The 19,057-nt window shown below is 42.8% G+C and overlaps 1 protein-coding gene across 2 annotated transcripts in view; it reads right to left on the bottom strand.

Annotated features, from left to right (window-relative positions):
• Window positions 1-12,831: 12,831 nt before the first annotated feature.
• RAB2A (RAB2A, member RAS oncogene family) overlaps window positions 12,832-19,057 on the bottom strand; it is an 86,314-nt gene continuing 80,088 nt past the window's right edge. For both annotated transcript variants that reach the window (XM_023248779.2, XM_019822712.3), the window contains exons 7-8: window positions 16,145-16,213; window positions 12,832-14,033 (exon numbers count right to left, since the gene is read on the bottom strand). In XM_023248779.2, coding sequence (XP_023104547.1) covers window positions 13,938-14,033; window positions 16,145-16,213 — 165 coding nt within the window. In that variant the 3' untranslated portion in view covers window positions 12,832-13,937. The remainder of the gene's footprint in view (window positions 14,034-16,144; window positions 16,214-19,057) is intronic.

The following is a 19,057-nucleotide window of genomic DNA, read 5'->3' as shown; positions in this document are numbered from 1 at the left end:
GTCCAAAGTTGGGAGGTATTTCTCTACATAATTTCGTATTTCTCTACATAATTTCCTCTGTGTGTGGGATACATACGTTTATAATGTGCATATGTGTGTATATATGCATATGATTGTAATATGTATATTATTCTGCATCACACTTTTTTGTTAACAATATGTTTTGCATAGATTTATATATTAGTTTTACTAAATAATATATTATATACATATACATATATCTGATTTATATTGCCATTGTTTAGTATCCCACAATTTTTTTTCTTTTTTTCCTTCTTATTAACTGAACAAGCATATACTGCTAACTGTCCATGAAGCACTCTTCTGGTGTTTCATAAAAATCAGGCCATTTCATCAATGATCTCATGGAGTATTACTGCTATCCCCATTTTTATCAAGGAAACTAGGTTACAGAAAGGTTAAGTACTTGCTCAAGATCGCACTGCCAGTCCGTTGCAGAATAGATTAAAATTTTACTTGAAAATTCCCATATCGATAGGCTGGAGGTGTTCCCAATTTTTTGCTCTTTCGCATTGTGCTACAAGAAGCAGCCCAGGGACCCAGCAGGAAGCTTGAGGAAGGGCAGGGCAGGCAGTCAGGCCCAGGGGGCTGAGAAGCTTGGAAGGAGGCACCAGAACAGGCCGGAGAAAGAAGGGCTAGGGCACCACGCAGGCGGCCTGCAGAAAGAACACGTCTGTACAGCTTTTCTAACGAAGGAGTAGACCATGGAGCCAATCAAGTGCAATTTGTCTTGAGGACAAGGTTCAAAGAGACCAACAAGAGCCAGCCTGCTGGGAAGAATACTATGTGGAAAACGTGATTATTAAGCCACAAGCAAGGACTCCAGTAGTCATTATTTTTCAATCATTTGGACGCTCCATATGAAAGAATATCACATGGTGTTATCAAGTAGCATATTAATATGATGTTACTATATTTACTTGGCAAATAGTAGTTGCTGAATGTTCACTCATATTGAATTGGATCAAATGCATACAGAGGGAATATTTGCTGTTTATTTTTGGATGGCATTTTATAGCTAAAAGAAGAGAAAGGCTATTTGTTAGGGCAAAGAATTAAGCGATGTGTAGAAGAGAAAATAAGCGGTTGAAAAGTAAAAGTAGACGAGAAATGATAAAAAATTAGTAGAAATTGCGCAGTGCCTTAGATTGGTCAAATAGCAAAATGGGCAGAAATTTCCTCCCTAAACTGCACTGAATTTGAAAATGCAGAAGTGAGATTAATTTTAGGTTTTGAAAACGAATTGAGCTCCTCAAAATTCTATTTCTAGAATGAATATCATTACCTTAAAAGTCCTTGTTAGGGGGCGCCTGGGTGGCTCAGTCGGTTAAGTGTCCAACTTCGGCTCAGGTCGTGATCTCATGGTTCATGAGTTCGAGCCCCACATGAGGCTCTCTGCTGTCAGTGAGGAGCTTACCTCCAATCCTCTCTCTGCCCCTCCCCTGCTCCTGCTCTCTGTCTCAAAAATAAATAAATATTAAAAAAAAAAAGTCCTTGTTGCACGTGGGAACATTAAATATCACAACAATATCAACTTTTCCCCAAATTAAACTATACATTAAACCCAAGTTTCAGGGGCGCCTGGGTGGTGCAGTTGGTTAAGCGTCCGACTTCAGCCAGGTCACGATCTCGCGGTCCGTGAGTTCGAGCCCCGCGTCGGGCTCTGGGCTGATGGCTCCGAGCCTGGAGCCTGTTTCCGATTCTGTGTCTCCCTCTCTCTCTGCTCCTCCCCCGTTCATGCTCTGTCTCTCTGTGTCCCAAAAATACATAAACGTTGAAAAAAAAAATTTTAAATTCCAATAGAATTTTGGGTGTTCTGAGGGGTGGTGGTAACAGAAATGTAGAAATCTGTGACACAATAAAAGTATCAGAAACAGGCCCGAAAATGCACAAATTTTGCCATCTGAAATTAAAGCATTTCAATGCAATGAGGGGGAAGAGGGCTTACTAAGTGACACTGAAACACAAGATTTGAGAACGGCCCATCAAGTTGCAAAAAAAAATTTTTTTAATAAAAATTTTCATTGCTGGTAATCCAGGACAGAAAACCGAACGCGATCAAGGTCTAGGTGGAATATAAAATGGTGCATTTCTGGAGGAAATTACATACATAGAATCTTTAAAAATGCCTATCCTTTATGAACAAGTACTTCTACTCCTAAGAATATATTCTAAAGAGATCATTGTTTATGTGTCCAAAGATTTAGCTGTAAGAATGTTAACTGAGCCTTTCTTGTGTGTGTGTGTGTGTGTGTGTGTGTGTGTGAGAGAGAGAGAGAGAGAGAGAGAGAGAGAGAGAGAGAGAGCACGCTCGCACACACACACACACACACACACACACACATATGCATGAGTTGGGGAGGGACAGAGGGAGAGAGAGACAGAGACAGAGACAGAAGGGGAGAGAGAATCCCAAGCAGGCTCCGTGCCCAGCTCGGCCCGACCCAGGGCTTGATCTTACAACTGTGAGATCATGACCTGAGCTGAAATCAAGACTCGGTCGCTTAACCAACTGAGCCACCCAGGCGCCCCTTAACTGAGTTTGGGTTATTGTGCCGCAATTATTTACAGAGCTAGTCATCAGAAGGAGATGAGTAGATACATTTTAGCACATCCACACAATGAAGTACTACACGGGATTCAAAAATTAGGTAGGAAATCAGTGAGGTAACATTTAATTCACCTTGTGCCAAGTGAATGCCTAAGAACTTCACTCGTCATGGTGTATTTCACCCTCCGCGCCACCCTACGAGGCGGGGCGATTATTACCTCCGTTTTATAGATGCGGAACCCGGATGAGGGGCTCCAATCCCTGCTGGCAAGTGGCAGAGCCAATGTGTGAACTGGACAGCGAGGCCCCTGGGCTACACTCCCGATCACCACGACTAAGGAGATTAAGTAACAACGCCGGACCATTTATTGGAAAATAAGCGATGGGCACAGTGTGACTTCCTTTTCACAAAAGAGCACACGTGTGTGCAATCAGAGAAAGAAGCTGGACAGCAATACAGCAAGATGCTAAGTTGTTTTCTCTGGGTGCTAAGATGCTAGGTCATTTGAGCGGATGCTTCTGGTGCCCTGGTCCCCACCCCCAGATCATCACCTGGAGTCTTTGATCCCAGGCCACAGGTCTCCGCGCGACTCTGCCTCATGGCCTGTCTGGTGGTGTCCAGGGAAGGCTGCATTGCCAGGGAGCTGATGTCCCCAGAGCAACTCCCACCAGTGACAGAAGTCACCTTTTGCTGGGGTGCGTCCTTGTCAGTTTCCGGGGGGCCTCCGTGGGAATGAGCACCGGGGTACCCAGAGCAGTAAGACTCCCAGCACACCTTCGTTAGCTTCCTCTCCTCCTCTCCCCATCTCATTTCTTCATGCCCTCTCTGTGCTCCTGGGAGCATTGCCCCCCGAAATTACTTGCACCCAAATCTTGTCTCAGAGTTGGCTTCATGGGGAACCACACTTGGAGAGTACTTTTAATTCTTCACCTTTTCTTTGTTTTCTTTATGTTTTCTGCAGCAAACCCTGCATTTTAACAAGTTATAAAGGAAGACCTTTTTTTTTTTTTTTTTTGTAGAAAATGAATGTGAGTGGAGAGGGGCAGAGGGAGGGAGAAAGCGGGGGGGGGGGGCGGGAGAGAGAGAGAAAGAGAGAGAGAATCTTAAGTAGACTCCATGCACTGACAGCACGGAGCCCAACACAGGGCTCGATCCCACAACCCAGGATCATGACCTGAGCCGAAATTAAGAGTCGGACACACAACTGAGTCACCCAGGTGCTCTGACAATTTTTTTTTAAAGGAACTTACTGGATTTCTGGGTAAACGAGGTGGATTGAACACATGCCTTTATCTCCTTCCCCAAACCTCGATAAATACCATTAAAGGAATAAAATTTACAAACACACAAGGGAAACAAGGCAAAGGGATTGGCAGTAAGAAGTGCCAATACTGCGTGGACTTGGCAGAGTGCGATGTCCATGACCGGTGAGCTGAGGTCACCACAGAAGGTGGGCTGCAGGTGTGGGGCCGGCCTCCACATCGCCTCTCAACACTGCCCGGCCTGGGGTCCAGCCTCCACGCCTCCTCCCACGGGAGCTGGAGGTTGACCGTGGACGCAGGCACCAACGAGGGGTGAAGGCAGGACTGAGAACTCTGGGGAGTAGCTTGTGAGGTGGGGAAAGGCAGGACGAAGGGATGGTTGCTTTTATTATGAGCCTGCCATACTATTCGACTTTTTGGAAACTATGTGCATATACAATTTTAGTCATTTTTTGAATGCTTATTTATTTTTGAGAGACAGTGAGAGCACAGGGGAGGTGCAGAGAGAGAGAGAGAGAGAGAGAGAGAGAGAGAGGGAGACAGAGGATCCAAAGCAGGCTCCACACTGACAGCAGAGAGCCTGATCTGGGGCTCGAACTCACGAACCATGAGATCATGACCTGAACCGAAGTCAGATGCTTAACCGACTGAGCCACCCAGGTGTCTTTGGGTAATTTTTAAATAAAACACCGAAAGGATGTTTTTGTTATGTAAATGTGGGAAAATCAGTGCTAGGCTGTGGACACGTACTCTTGGATAGCGAGTCTGATACACATATGCGTACACACTTATTCGCGGCGGCAGCGGCCCTGATTGTCGAAAGGTGGAAACAGGCCAAATGTCCATCAGTGACGGAAGGGGCAAGCGAAGCATGGTAGTCCCGTGCAGTGGAGTGCTAAGGCAGGAAAAGGAATGAAGTGCCAATATCCACTACGACGTGTAGGGACCCGGAAAACATGCTGAAATAAAACAACCAGCCACAGAAGGCCACCTGTCGTATGAGGACATTTATATGCGACGTCCAGAACAGGGAGATCCATAGAGAGAGAACACAGATTCATGGTCACCAGGGGCTGGGCGGAGGGGCTAATGGGAAGTTAACTGCGGAATAGGTCGAGGGTCTCCTTTGGGGTTTTGAAACTAGAGAGACGGGGTGGTTGTATAGACTGTGAATGTACTAAATACTACTGAAATGTTCACGTTAAGATGGCTCATTTTATGTATTGTGAATGTCACTTCAGTTTAAAAGAAAGAAAGAAGGGCACCTACCCAGGAGGCTCAGTCGGTGTTTTTAAAAAAAAAATCTTTTTTAAGTTTATTTATTTATTTGAGAGACAGCATGAGCAGGGGAGGGGCAGGGAGAGGGGGGGAGAGAGAGAATCCCAAGCGGGCTCCGCACTGCCAGCACAGAACCCGATGCACGGCTTGAACTCACGAAACCACGAGCTCACGACGTGAGCCGAAAACGAGAGTCGGACGCTTAGCCAACACTGGACGAGGTGTTCAGGCTCCCTGAAGGGAAAGAAGGAGGGGCAGCTGGGAGGCTCAGTCGGTGTGAAGCGTGTGACTCTCGATTTCAGCTCAGGTCATGACCTCGCGGCTCATGAAATCAAGCCCCACAACGGGCTCTGCGCGGACAGCACAGAGCCTGCTTGAGATTCTCTCCCTCCCTGCCTCTGCTCCTTCCCCACTTGTGCGTGCTCTTTTCAAAATAAAGACGTCAACTTTTTTAAAAACGCAAGCAAGCGAGCCAAAAGTATTCAGGCTGAGAAAGAAGTGGGAAGGCAAGGAGGACTAGGGAGCACAGCAGCACGGCACATGCTAATTTCCTAATTTTGTCAGGCAGACGGGTGACGTTGCCTGACAGGTTGAGCCCAGGCCCTCAGACCAGCCAACCCCATGGAGACATACACGTGCCACCAAGTCATGGAGCCTCAGGTGGCGAAGGGCCTGGGTTCCCATACGTCTTTTTTTTTTTTTTTTTAAGTTTATTCATTTATTTTGAGAGACTAAGAGACAGCATGTGGGTGGGGGGGAGGGGGAGAGAGAGAATTCCAAGCAGACACCATATCGTCAGTTCGAGGAGCCCGACACGGCCCGAACTCGTGAACCTGAGATCATGACCTGAGCCAAAATCAAGAGTCTGATGCCCAACCCACTGAGCCACTCAGGCGCCCTGCAATGGGTCTTGATTAGTAAGATATTCAGAATTAGAAAGAGGATTACTCCATTTGCTGAGTTTTTCTCTAGATTTAGTAGACCCAGAGGAACATAAGGAACATTAAGGGACCATTCTTTAACATCTCTTTGCACCTAGCTTGTTCATGTCCTGTGGGGCATTCCCCAAATCTCAGCTTCGTCATAAACACATACTGGGCTGCTTAAGGAGCTGAGTGCTTTCTTACTCTCTAAATCCATAATCCACAGCCGCATTTGTTATGCTCTGAATTGTGTCCCCTCCTCACCTCCCAAATTCGTATGTTGAAATCCTAAACCCCAGGACAGCAAACTGTGACCTTTTCTGGAGATAGAATCTTTACAGAGGAAATCCAGTTAAATTGAGGTCATAGGGGTGGGCCCTAATCCAGTATGCCTGGTGTCCTTCTAAGAAGGGGAAATCTGGATACAAAGACACACATAAAGGGAAGATGATGTGAAGAGACACGGGGACAGATGGCCGTCTCCAAGCCAAGGAGGGAGGCCCAGAGCAGACTCTCCCTCACAGCCCTCAGAAGGGACCAACCTGGCTGATACCTTGGTTTCAGATTTCTAACCACCAGAACGGTGAGACAATACATTTGTTGTTTGAACCACACAGTTTTGTTTTGTTTTTTTAAGTAATCTCATCCAACGTGGGGCTCGAACTCATAACCCCAAGATCAAGAGTCACACGCTCCACTGACAGAACCAGCCAGGGGCCCCTAAACCACCGTTTTTCATACTTTGTTATGACAACCCTAGCAAACTAATACACCATTGTATAATAGTCCTCGCTTTTCATCCCGAATATGCTGTCTGCATAAATACTTTCCCCGTCGTGCAGTGGCCAGTTGCATGTAAGAAACTCCCTGTCCTTTTAGACTGTAAGTTTTTAATAGGACAAGTCCTAGGAAGAGAGAACTCTGTGGCCACAGCCCCCGACAGAACCGTCTATGATGACAGTCCTCAATAAGTACTTTAATAGTACTAATTGCAAAGAGGATGTTGGGATATCAGTGCTTTATCAGAATTGTCCCCTGCTTGAGGGAAAGGTACAAAATGGAGTCTGGGGCACCTGCATGGCTCAGTTGGTTGAGCGTCCAACTTCGGTTCACGATTCATGCGTTCAAGCCCCATGTCGGGCTCTGTGCCGACAGCTCAGAGCCTGGAGTCTGCTTCGGATTCTGTGTCTCCTTCTCTCTCTCTCTCTCTCTCTCTCTCTCTGAAAAATAAACCTTAAAAAAAATTAAAAATAAGTAAATAAAAAAGACGCACTGGAGTCTGGCTAACTTGTATGCCAGCCGCTCCCAAATCATGCCCGGGCACATGTGACAAGACATCGCAGGGGGCTGACTTTGTGGCCATCTCCCAAGTTCCTGTACACGTGAATTCTCCTGGGGACCGGAAAGCGGCCATTTTAGCGCAAAATTGTTGAATGTTAAGACTGCAGTGGCCTGCTCTCTGGTGACTGGCTCTCCCTCCGGCTAGGGGCCTTCACTCTGCCCTCAATGCTCGCTAGCAACGCTCAGGTTCTCTTAAACGATTTCGGGAGCCCAACCCCCAAACGCAGCCCTCTTGGTCAGCTGCCACCCACTGTCGTTTCTAGAACTTGGGCACTGTCCTCACTTGGATCTCATTGTCCCACTCCTCAAATCACACCTCTACACCTTGGACACCCACTTCAATTTTAAGCTGAATTCTGGGGTAAGTAATGATGAAAATTCTATCTTTGATGTCATATTGAGAAAGACCTATGTGTTGTATCTATGATCTTTCATGAAATCTCCATGTACGAATATCTCACATTCCGAATGGCGTCTGGATGTGTCCTGTAACAAAGGGCCACAAGCTGGGTGGCTTAAAAAAGAAACTCAACTCTCTCACAGTTCTGGAGGCTAGACCAGCTCCAAGTCAAGATGTCAGCAGGGCTGTGCTCCCTCTGAAACCCGGACAAGAATCCTTCTTTGCCTCATCCTGGCTTCCGGTGGTTTGGTGGCAGTCTTAGGCATTTGAGGCTGAGGTTTGTGGCTGCGTGACTCCCATCTCCACCCTCATCGTCACGCGGTCTTCTCCTCGTGTGTCTCTGTCTTCAAATGGCTACTGTCTTCTTCTAAGGACACCGGTCATACCAACTTCATCTTAACTGATTAGTCCGGAAACAGTCCTATTTCCAGATAAAGACAAATTCTGAGGTGTGGAGACTTCAGCATATGCTCTGGGGGGTGGGCACAATTCAACCCAGTTGAAGGGGACCAGGTAAACATCACACATTTAAGTCTTAAGGGCAGCTCATAAAGCAGCATTTTTGTTTCATGAGACAAAATCTTATTTGCAAGAAGTACAGAAAACACAGAAGCATAGTTTCAAAATTGTCAGGCAAAGTTCCACGTAACCCCCGTTCAGGTTATGAAACAGAATCGTACTAGTAGCAGAGAACCCCTCTGTGCACCCCTCCTCCGTCAGAACCCTCCAGGGTCCACCCAGCCTCCGACACTGAATTCAGTGGTCATGTTTCCTGGTCTCCTTCAATCTGTGACGGTTTCTCATTCTTTTATCTTTCATGACCTTGATATTTTGGAAGAGTTACTGGTCACTTATTTTGTAGAACGTTCCTCAATTTGGATTTGTCTGAGGTTTCCTAATGATTGGGTTGAGGTTATGCATTTTTGGCAAGAATCTCGCAGAACTGTGCCCTTCTCAGCGCCTCCCATCAGTTGGTACACGATGTCCTCACATCTTATTGACCATTTGATGAAGGTGGCGTCAAGTTGGCCAACCATCAAGTTAGTATTTTTCCTTTTGTGAGAAGATCTTGTGGGGATACACTGAGCCTGTGTACATATCCTGTTTCTCGTCATGCTTTTGCCCACTACATTTAGCATCAAGGATTCCTATCTTTAACAGTTACTCTGTTTTAGAGGATCTTCTGTTCACATCATGCCTTCTAGCTCTAGTTGGTATTCCACCATAAAGAAAAGCTACCTCTTCCCCTCATTATTGATGTCTATTCCATGGCTTATAATCCATTACTAGCACGAGTTGTTTCTTCAAATCGTTCCAGATTTGGCCATCGGAAGAATTAAATTGGCTCTGGAGTCCTTTTTCATGTTCCCCTTTCCATCCCCGTGATTTCACGAGCACTCTCTTACTTTTTTGGCATCACAGATGTTCCGGGTTTGTTTTAGAATTTCCCTCCTCCAGCCCTGGAATCAACGATTTCCCCTAGGAGAACCAGTTCCCTTTATAGGATAATGGTATTTAGAAACCAGTATCTCAATACTTGGTGTGCTCACTGCTGCGGGGTGGGGGGTGGGGGTGTCTTTACTTTTAGACCCTCCTCTCAATAGACAAAACTAGGAAAGGTGTGTATCTATTCTATCTCTATTTCTCTATGCACCTGTACATATACAAACCGTGAGTTCCTAACATCTCCAACTTCAACACCACAGGGTTCAGTCTAGTCTTTCCCAACTTTTATTTATATAGAGTCAAATCCTGTTTTCCAAAGTTGCTGGCTGTATGCTAGTTTTCTCTCCTATTCCCCTTCAGTGTGGTACTGTCACTCATCTGTAATATAGGCAGGTTCATTCATTACTTTGTATTTCGAGTTCCCTGAACACGGTTGATTTTAATTATTTTTGGAGTATTAGAAACATTACTATGGCTCTGAGTCAAGAGCTAAACAAAAATGTTTACTGAAAGAGGGGTCACTTGTCCTGAATACCTCATTCCCAATCCTTACTTTCCACACTAAACCCACTAGTAACCAGTCTCATTAGTTTCTAGTTTACTCTCCCTCCCCCCCCCACTTAAGTTCATTTATTTTTTTTTTAAATTTTTTTTTCAACGTTTATTTATTTTTGGGACAGAGAGAGACAGAGCATGAACGGAGGGAGGGGCAGAGAGAGAGGGAGACACAGAATCGGGAACAGGCTCCAGGCTCTGAGCCATCAGCCCAGAGCCTGACGCGGGGCTCGAACTCACGGACCGTGAGATTGTGACCTGGCTGAAGTCGGACGCTTAACCGACTGCGCCACCCAGGCGCCCCTTGTTCATTTATTTTGAGAGAGAGTGCACATGTGACCGCGCCAGGGGTAGAGAGGGAGAGAGAATCCCAGGCAGGCTCCACACTAGGAGTGCAGAGCTTGACACAGGGCTTGAACCCATGAACTGTGAGATCATGACTTGAGCCAAAATCAAGAGTTGGACGCTTAACCAACTGAGCCACCCGGGCCCCCCCATGCGTATTTTCTTATATTGCCTTCTTTATTACATGTATGGTAACCTGTAGACACTCTTGCACTTTGTGTTTCTCGCCTCGTAGGTCCTGGAAATGACATCAATTCCTAGAGCTCTTCTCATACTTTTTTACATCTGTAGAACTCCCTTTGCATGGAAGTGTCATGGTTTATTCAATCACTGTGTTTAGACATTAAGGTCACCTCCAAGTATTTTGCAGTTACAACCAACGTTGCAGTGAGCAACTCTGTGCATATGTGCCTTTGCACTGTTGGAAGGTATCATCAGGGTATTTTCCTAGAAGTGACACTGCTGGGTCAGCAAGTGCGTGCGTTTTTGGTTTTATTAGTTTATGGCCAAGTTCCTCTCCAGAAAGGCAGGACGAGTTTGCACTTCACCAGCAACATCTGAGTTTCACCAATGGAATGTGTTGTCAAATTTTTCTTAACTTCTGCCAGTCTCCAACCTCATAGGTGAGAAATGGTATCTGTTTTAATTTGAATTTCTCTACGTTTGCATTTTTAAATTATATTTTAGGGACATTTAAAAATATTTTTAAACTTTTTTTTTCTTGCATTTTCTAGGATTTTAAGTTTATTTTGAGAGAGAGAGAGAGACAGAGAGAGACTGCAGGGGAAGGGAAGAGAGTGACGGAGAGAGAGAATACTGTATATATGCACGGGCCCTTTGAAGTTTCCCATCGTGACTTCAACCAAGTAAGTACTCTTATCTAGTAAATACCAATACGAGATGCTCTACTATGGGACTAGGTTCTATTTTCATTTGAACACCAAAGCACATGTAAATTCTTATTCCCAAGAAACACAGGTTAGGTATATCCGTTTGACTCTCTGTATAGTCAATTGTTATTTATTATAAAGCAGGGTTTTCTTTCTTTGCATTATTGTCATTTATTTATTACATTTCATTATTTTATTACCGACTATAATCAAACCCTATGCTGTCAACCTTAGTACTGAGCTTCGATACGGTTTAACTAGCTGTAAGAGAATGAATATTTAATATGTTCCAAAGCCAGACATAATTCATTGTTTGAATGATTAGACACATTTTGGGATCATTTACCTTCCCACCCTCTTGACTGTTAGAAGATAAATAGGGACTATTTTCCTGCTAACAGGCTATTTTAAAATTAAAAACAACCTGTGTATGAAGATCGAGTTCAGCTCCCATGCTGTTTGAATTATATTATCAAATTACATGCTACTTTTTCACAAAGCTGCTCCTGATTCAGTTGTCTTTGATTCGGAAGACAGATAGTAACACTGCCTTTATGAAGATGAAGTCCAAAGGTAACTTTGGAATGTTACCTGTTAAGACATTCAAAGTTGTTATTTATTTTGTTAGTGACTGATTTTCTAGCTCTTGAATGTATCCGCAGATGCTGCAAAAGTTGATCAAAGATCAATTAAAGACTCAATGATGGTATTAAACATTCCATGACAGGGGCCAACATCACATGTTCATGACAGGGATAAGAAAATGAGCGAAGAGTAGAAACCAGACACTGACACTGCTCTTGCCAACTGACGCGGAGGGATTCGTCGCATGTATTTCTGAAGGGCAGATGAGATTCGCAGAGAAAAGTAGTAACGAATTATAGAAGTCTACTACTCACCCCTGCTGCCCAAGACTAAAGCCGACTAAGGTTGCTGCGGTAGGGGCCGTAGGAGGGCTCCGTGTTTCCTTAGGGTATGAAAATACATGTGCTCATCTGCTGTTGTTTTTACCAGGAGTTTCCCCTCTTACGCTTAGGGGACACAGCGTGGAAAAGAAACACGTTAAGCTTTTGGAAAAGTTAACAACGGCTTAAAAACAGCAGTTTCCAAAGACGCATCCCTTTCCTGGCATAGAGCATAACAAGCCCGTGGTGCCCCGACTTCTTCTACTCATCACTGAGGAGCGTGAATTGTTAAGAGCAGTACATCTGAGTTGTGCACGTTAAGGAAAAGACAAGTTGATAATAACAATACTCGGGAAACTTGATTTTCTCTCACCTGTCCCTCTGGCCTCCAGGAGCTAGTGAAAACAAACCTAAGATAACATTAGGTGATTTCCCGCAAGAGTGATGTCAGACCTTTGACAGAGTATTGCTGAATCTTCAGGGAACACCTGCGGAGAGTTGCAAAGTGAGTGAATTCAAAGTAGGTCCATACTCAGAACTTCTTTATTAACCCTTCTTATAGTTTGTATGCGCTTTTGTGCTCACCGAGAAGTAGGAAATACTTCCTTCCATCGTCAGCAACCAAAAGAATTTCAGTATTGAAGAGGGTGATCACATTTAAGCAAAATTTTTACAAAGGGTGTTAAACATGCTGACCCTTTAAAAGATCTGCTTTTTAAATAAGCGTAAAAGCTACGGACTACAAAAAGACATTAAAAAATGATGTGGTCATAATAAAAAAGAACACTTTTATACATAGGATTTTATTTTGCACTGCTGTAACAATTTCATTACAGACCAAGGGAGAGAGAGAAAAAAAAAAAAAGGATAAAAACCACCACACTGAGTAAATTACTAAAGCTTTTCTACTTTCAACAGGATTTTCCATCTGGTAGATTTATTGTCGTATCCCCTTCAAAACAGACAAGATGCTTACCATATTTTAAAGATTATAGGTTGCCACTGAAAGAAAAATTTTACACAGTCACTGTACATCAAGGTTGAAAAACTGTCCTGCATGAAAAATATACTTAGAAATCATGGGAATAAAAGCAAAAGAAAACATTATTGTGTTGAAGGAAAGATTAAAGTCCTCACAATGCGCCATCTAAATGTGGACATTCATTCTTCTTGGAGTCGCTCAGGTGTAGGGAGTTCGTGCTTCTGCCCAGTTCACTCATTATACTGTGTTTTTACCCGACAGTATTCATTAAGGCAAACAAATCCTTTTCTGAAGAGATCTTAAAGAAAACTGTGGACATACAGCAAACTTTTGGCATTAAAACAGGTCAACGCACACATAGCCTTTAGTAAATGTACATTAAGCATATTTTCTTGGACTAGTGACAAGAAAGGATGAACATGCTTGTTAACAATGTCAAAAAGTTTAAAATTCAGTGTCCGAGCAATTCCTAACAATGCTTCTGTAGCTTTAAGCTCTAAACAGTATAGAATTTATGCAAATGCATTAAAGAATTCAAGCTTGGCAAATTACACCCAAGCAGGTTAAACTGTATATACAGAAAGTAAATGATAAATACAGAATTAAAGGAGTCCTGGTTTTCCTTATAGCCTTGAAAACTGACAAACTTCTTGAGGACAGTTCTGTAATATTAAACATTAGGTCACCACGGGTGTTGGGAAACCTAACCACACAAACTGATTTAAAATGCTCAAGATGACTCTGTAGTGTTTAATACAGTTCAGTTCATAGGTAAGGGCACAAGACAACATTTAACAAAAATAATCACATCAATTGACCTAGAAATCAAATGCAAATAGATATGAATACAATCTCCAAAATCTGTCTTTTTAAGTGAACATTAACCATTTATTCAAAGTTATACAAGAATTTGAAGGATTAAAGTCTCCTGTGACATAAAGCCATTTCAAACAGTTTCATGTCGCAGCTGAGCAGGAGGACAGAGTGAAAGAGGAAGTGAGTAGCCGCATTGGGGCAGCGAGACAGTAAACAGGGACTCAACAGCAGCCGCCCCCGGCCTGCTGTCCTCCCTGATTGCCCGCGTGTGTGGCATTGGTAGCAGCGTGCTGAGGGCCAATTTTAATGCCGTTTGCCTGAAATAAAAGAGGAAAGGGATTAAAAAAAAAAAAAAAAAGTTAACGGGATCCAACCAGATAATACGGTTTAACTAAATTGAAAGAACCCCGTGGAATTCCCAAGGACATGATTTTACCCAACAACTCAGAGAAACAATACAGATGAAGCAGATTTTCGCAACACTGGAAGGAGTGTCTCCCAGGGGCTGGGATGTTCCTTCCTTCTAAAAATAATCCTGTGGAAATGTTTCTGAAAAGAATTCCTCATCACACCAGGTACTTAGGAGTAAAGGGGAACCAGGCAGCGCTGCCCTTCAGGGCATTCTCACGACGGAGAAACCGTCTGAGAGCGGGTCTGCCGGTAACCTTTGAGAGAGAAACGCAGGCAGAGTCTGCGCGGCTCCACGATACAACGTGAGGCCTTTTCTCTGGACGGCATTTCTGTTCCGTGTTGAGTCAGCTGTACGGGCTAAGGGCATATGAGTGTTCTGTGTCATCAATAATTTCTATGATCCCCAAAGACATGGCAGCTTGCCAAGAAGCCACACACAGAGTAGTTCTTTCATTCATCAAACTCACACTTCTGTCTTAACCCGCACTCCCTCAAGTGGGTTTTACCTAAAAATACAACACTTTGAGCAAAGTAATACGGTAGCTTCAGAAATTAAGCTCTTAAGGAAACTTGACGTCACAGTAAATCTCAGATTTATAGTGCTTGGCAGTTGTTCTGCAACGGTAGTGGCCTTGGGGTTTCTGGCACTAGCTCAGTATTGACAGCAGCTGATGTGGTTTCTTTTCGCTCTTTTGACTCCTCTTTAATAAAAAGCATGCCCTATGGCTCATTGGTTTTGCCCCCTCTGGGCTGGTAGCAGCTTCTTGAGGAATCAAGGAGTCAGACTTGGCACCGGGCCAAATAAATCGCACGGCCTGTTGGCTCCTGACAGCACATTACAATCAAAGCTGCGGCAGGCACAGCAAAGCAGTCAGCTACTATATGAAACCAGGCAGAAACACTGAGCGTGCCCTTTGAAACAGAGGCCCAGTGGCTGTTCAGTTTCTACGGCATTAGTCTCCGCACGGTGTCGTCTTTAAATTAACTCAAAATCTACTGCCGCGTAAGCTCAGAAGATAGGATTGAGAAAACATACTCCTCCGAATTAAAAGAAAGGAGAAAATCGAGTACTTTCTGGAAACCTCAGGCAAACGGTCGTCTGTTTTAGCAAAGGATATGGAGGCAAATAATGAAGAGCCTCGTTCATGTACAGGCCAAGAGCCACACGTGCAGTAAAGGATTTCTAACACAAAGCTTTCCTAATTGCAACTGTAGGAGGAGTAAGGGCTCTTCTCTTGGAAGCACGAAGTCTTACCATGGGAATGGCAAAAATATTTATGTAAGACTAAATAATACACTACATATTCACATAAACATTCTGAAATAAGTAAGAATAAATGCATAGTGGGGATTTAGGTCAGAACGATGCCCTTCGGTAAACACTCTGGATTGTATGCTTCGAGGCTTTGTATTTTATCCTAATCATATTCATCAAAACTGGCTCAAAATAATTCTACAAAAAGGACAAAAACAAAACCAAAAACAACGCTAATTGCCAATTACATATATTAGTCTCATGAAAACATACGATGCTATACAGGGAGTAATTTCCAAACTAGATATGTCCCTCTTTCATACTAGACAACAGAGAGAGCATCTTGCATTAGTAGCATAGTATGGGCATTTACACACTAGAAAATGATTCCCCAAAGCAGATGACACCAGATGGACGTGTGGATGAAAGTGGAATTTCTCCTCTCTTTGGAGGATTTATCTTATTTTGCATTGCTTGCAATAAATGGATAGGGTTACTTATTTTAATCCATTTTCAGAAAGTGATGCTCTATTAGAACATAAACATTTACCCATTAGAAACATATAACACATTTTTGGTTAGATGATCATAAACTTAGTGTGTTAACTGACGTCATAAATTCATTTTAGGAATTAAAAAGAATAGAAAATCATGAATCTATGTAGTAACTAAAATTCAATTCTAAATTAATATTAGCCAATAACACACACACACACACACACACACACACACACACACACACACACACACACACACACATACCTCATTATTAATGTCAAAGACTCCTTCTTGGATTTTTTCATAAATTTCTTTCGCTGTATTAATAAATGCCTGAAATATAAAGTAGAGAAACTGATTCCAATTATATAAAACCACAACAGTAAAACATTATATAAAAACTCTGTAGAATATCATGACGTTCCATACAAGAAAATCAACCAATGTAATATACCATATTAACCAATAGAATAAAAGAGAAAACCCATATGATCACTTCAAAAGAGGCAGAAGCCGCATTTAACAAAATCTAACAACCTTTCATGATAAAAACACTCAACAGAATAGGACCACAAGGGGATTTCCTCAACCTGATAAATAGCATCTATGAAAAATTCACAGCTAACATCACAGCAAGTGGTGAAGACTGAACATTTTCCTAAAGATCAAGATCAACCACAAGGCAAGGATGTATATGAACGTTCATTATTTGTTGTAACAACAGCCGATAAGTGGAAACAACACAGATGTTAGTCCACTGAGGAATGAAAACCAAAAGGTGGTATAACCTTATAATACAGTATTACTCAGCCTTCAAAAAAAAATGAAGTACTGATTCATACTACAATGTGGATGAACCTTGAAGACATCATGCTAAGTAAAAGCAGCTACATATAAAAGACCTCGCATGGTAGGATTCCATTTACTGAAATGTCCAGAAGAGGTCAACCCGTGGAGAGAAAAAGTAGATTCTTGGGATTAGGAGAAATGGAGAGTGACTGCTAATGCGTATGGGGTTTCTTTTGGGGTGATAAAAATGTTCTGGAATCAGACAGTAGTGATGGTTGTGCCACTCTGTGAATACACTAAAACCCACTGAATCGTACCCTGAAAAAGGGCATATTTTATGGTGTATGAACTATATCCCAAAAGAAAAATTCATCCCTGGGGGGCGGGGAGGGGATGTGCCGCAGAAATACCATAACATGAGAAGAGCACACATGAGGAAAAGACGTCAGTGAGGATGAACTCCAAAGGCTTCCATGCTGAAACAAGCTTACTTTCAGAGGCCACTGTTCCACACAGGATCGTTTTTGTCAGGACAATGTATTACTTAACACACAGTTTAAGAGGGAAAGAATCAATGGAAACTTACGATAAAGAGATAAAAAGCTGTTCAAATTTTATGCCACACTGAATAAAGTTTCACCCTTTTTCCACATAGCAACTACTAAGTTGACAAAAAAAATCAGTGTTAAAATACTAAACCAAATTAAGCCTCTAAATACCAAAATTAACCACAAGCATTCTATATTCATATAAAATATTAAGCAGTCGGTAGAGCATGTGACTGACCCTTGATCTCGGGTTTGTGAGTTCTAGCCCCATGCTGGGGGTAGAGATTACTTAAAAAATAACTAACTACGGGGCGCCTGGGTGGCTCAGTCGGTTGAGCGTCTGACTTCGGCTCAGGTCATGATCTCACAGCTCGTGAGTTCAAGCCCCACGTCGGGCTCTGTGCTGACAGCTCAGAGCCTGGAGCCTGCTTCGGGTTCTGTGTCTCCCTCACTCTCTCTCTGCCCCTCCCCCGCTCACCGTCTGTCTCTTTTTCTCTCTCAAAAATAAATAAACATTAAAAAAAATAACTAAAATAAAAAATAAATATTAAGGCATTTTACATAAATATTGCCAATGCTACAGAAGGGGTTTATAAACTCACGTTCTAACCAATCCGACCTGAGAGGTCACAGATCATAGTATTAATATTATAAACCAGGTCCTCTTCAGTGGGCAGTCTATGAAAATCCACAAAACCAGGCTATTCTCCACCAGCACTGATACAGATTTAATTCCAAATTTAAAAAGTAAACAGGTTCATGGAGAGGAACCAATCATACCTTTCGTCTTTTCTACACCGGAAACATCTGACTGCTGAACTTGCCACCGGAGCTTTTGTTTCCTAATTAACAGGACTGATATGTTTTCACCTTTAAAGGCCTTACAGCTCCCCAGAGTAATCAATCTACTGCGGCTCAATTACTGCACCAAGAACACACCAGTCAGCGAAGGAGACGTGAGCGACTGCGGCAGGAGCGCAGAGATATGAATATGCATAAACTCTAAGTGGCTGATCGAATCATCAGAGAGGGTCATGAGAATTTGCAGCAAAATAATGAGAAGAATTAATCACTGCAGATTCACAAGGCACTTAGGAAGCGAGTGCGCTTTTCGTGTGTGTGCTGAGTTACAGCGACGTGAAGGAGACACTGGCTTCCGGCCAACTATGAATTGATTCACGTTCTTCAAAACTGAAGTTAACCCTTATAAATAAAGGAAAACTTAACTTTATTTCCAATAACATGTCAATTATGGCGATGACCTTAGAAACCAGGCTAACTAAATATTGAAGTCAACAGATTCATAAATTCACAGGGCTGGAAATCCTTGAAGGGACACCCGCATGTGTACATCTCCCTAGAACATCAGACAGAACTGCAGGATCCCATAAACGAGTTCATACAAACAGGCATTTGTACCATGAAAGTCATTACCTGTGCCAATTTATGTAATAAATGGACTTTTTTCCTAATCTGTTGATGAATTATTTTAAAAACTGGCTCCAGAGAGATATGCTGTATGAAATTTCCTAAGTCACTTCTAATTTTATTACATGAATAGTACTTAATACTTGATTAAGTAGCTTTAAGAACAATTGTACCCAATGAACTTAAGATGTATTTTGGATCTGAAAAAACGTAGTTAATTTCATCACAATTGAAATATAACAAATGGTTATATTTTCTTTCATGATTCCCACCATCTCAATGAAATCGTCTTCAGACAATGCTACATTTACTTGCCATCCAACTCATGATTATATATTGCAAACACTGAAATATCTTCCACCCCCTCCAGGCATATATTGTAAGAACACTATATATATATATATATATATAT

The sequence above is a fragment of the Felis catus genome, chromosome F2 (genome assembly GCF_018350175.1).
Source record: "Felis catus isolate Fca126 chromosome F2, F.catus_Fca126_mat1.0, whole genome shotgun sequence".
NCBI lineage: Eukaryota > Metazoa > Chordata > Mammalia > Carnivora > Felidae > Felis > Felis catus.
Note: the sequence above shows the minus strand (reverse complement) of the source record. Positions and strands in the feature narration are given on the sequence as shown.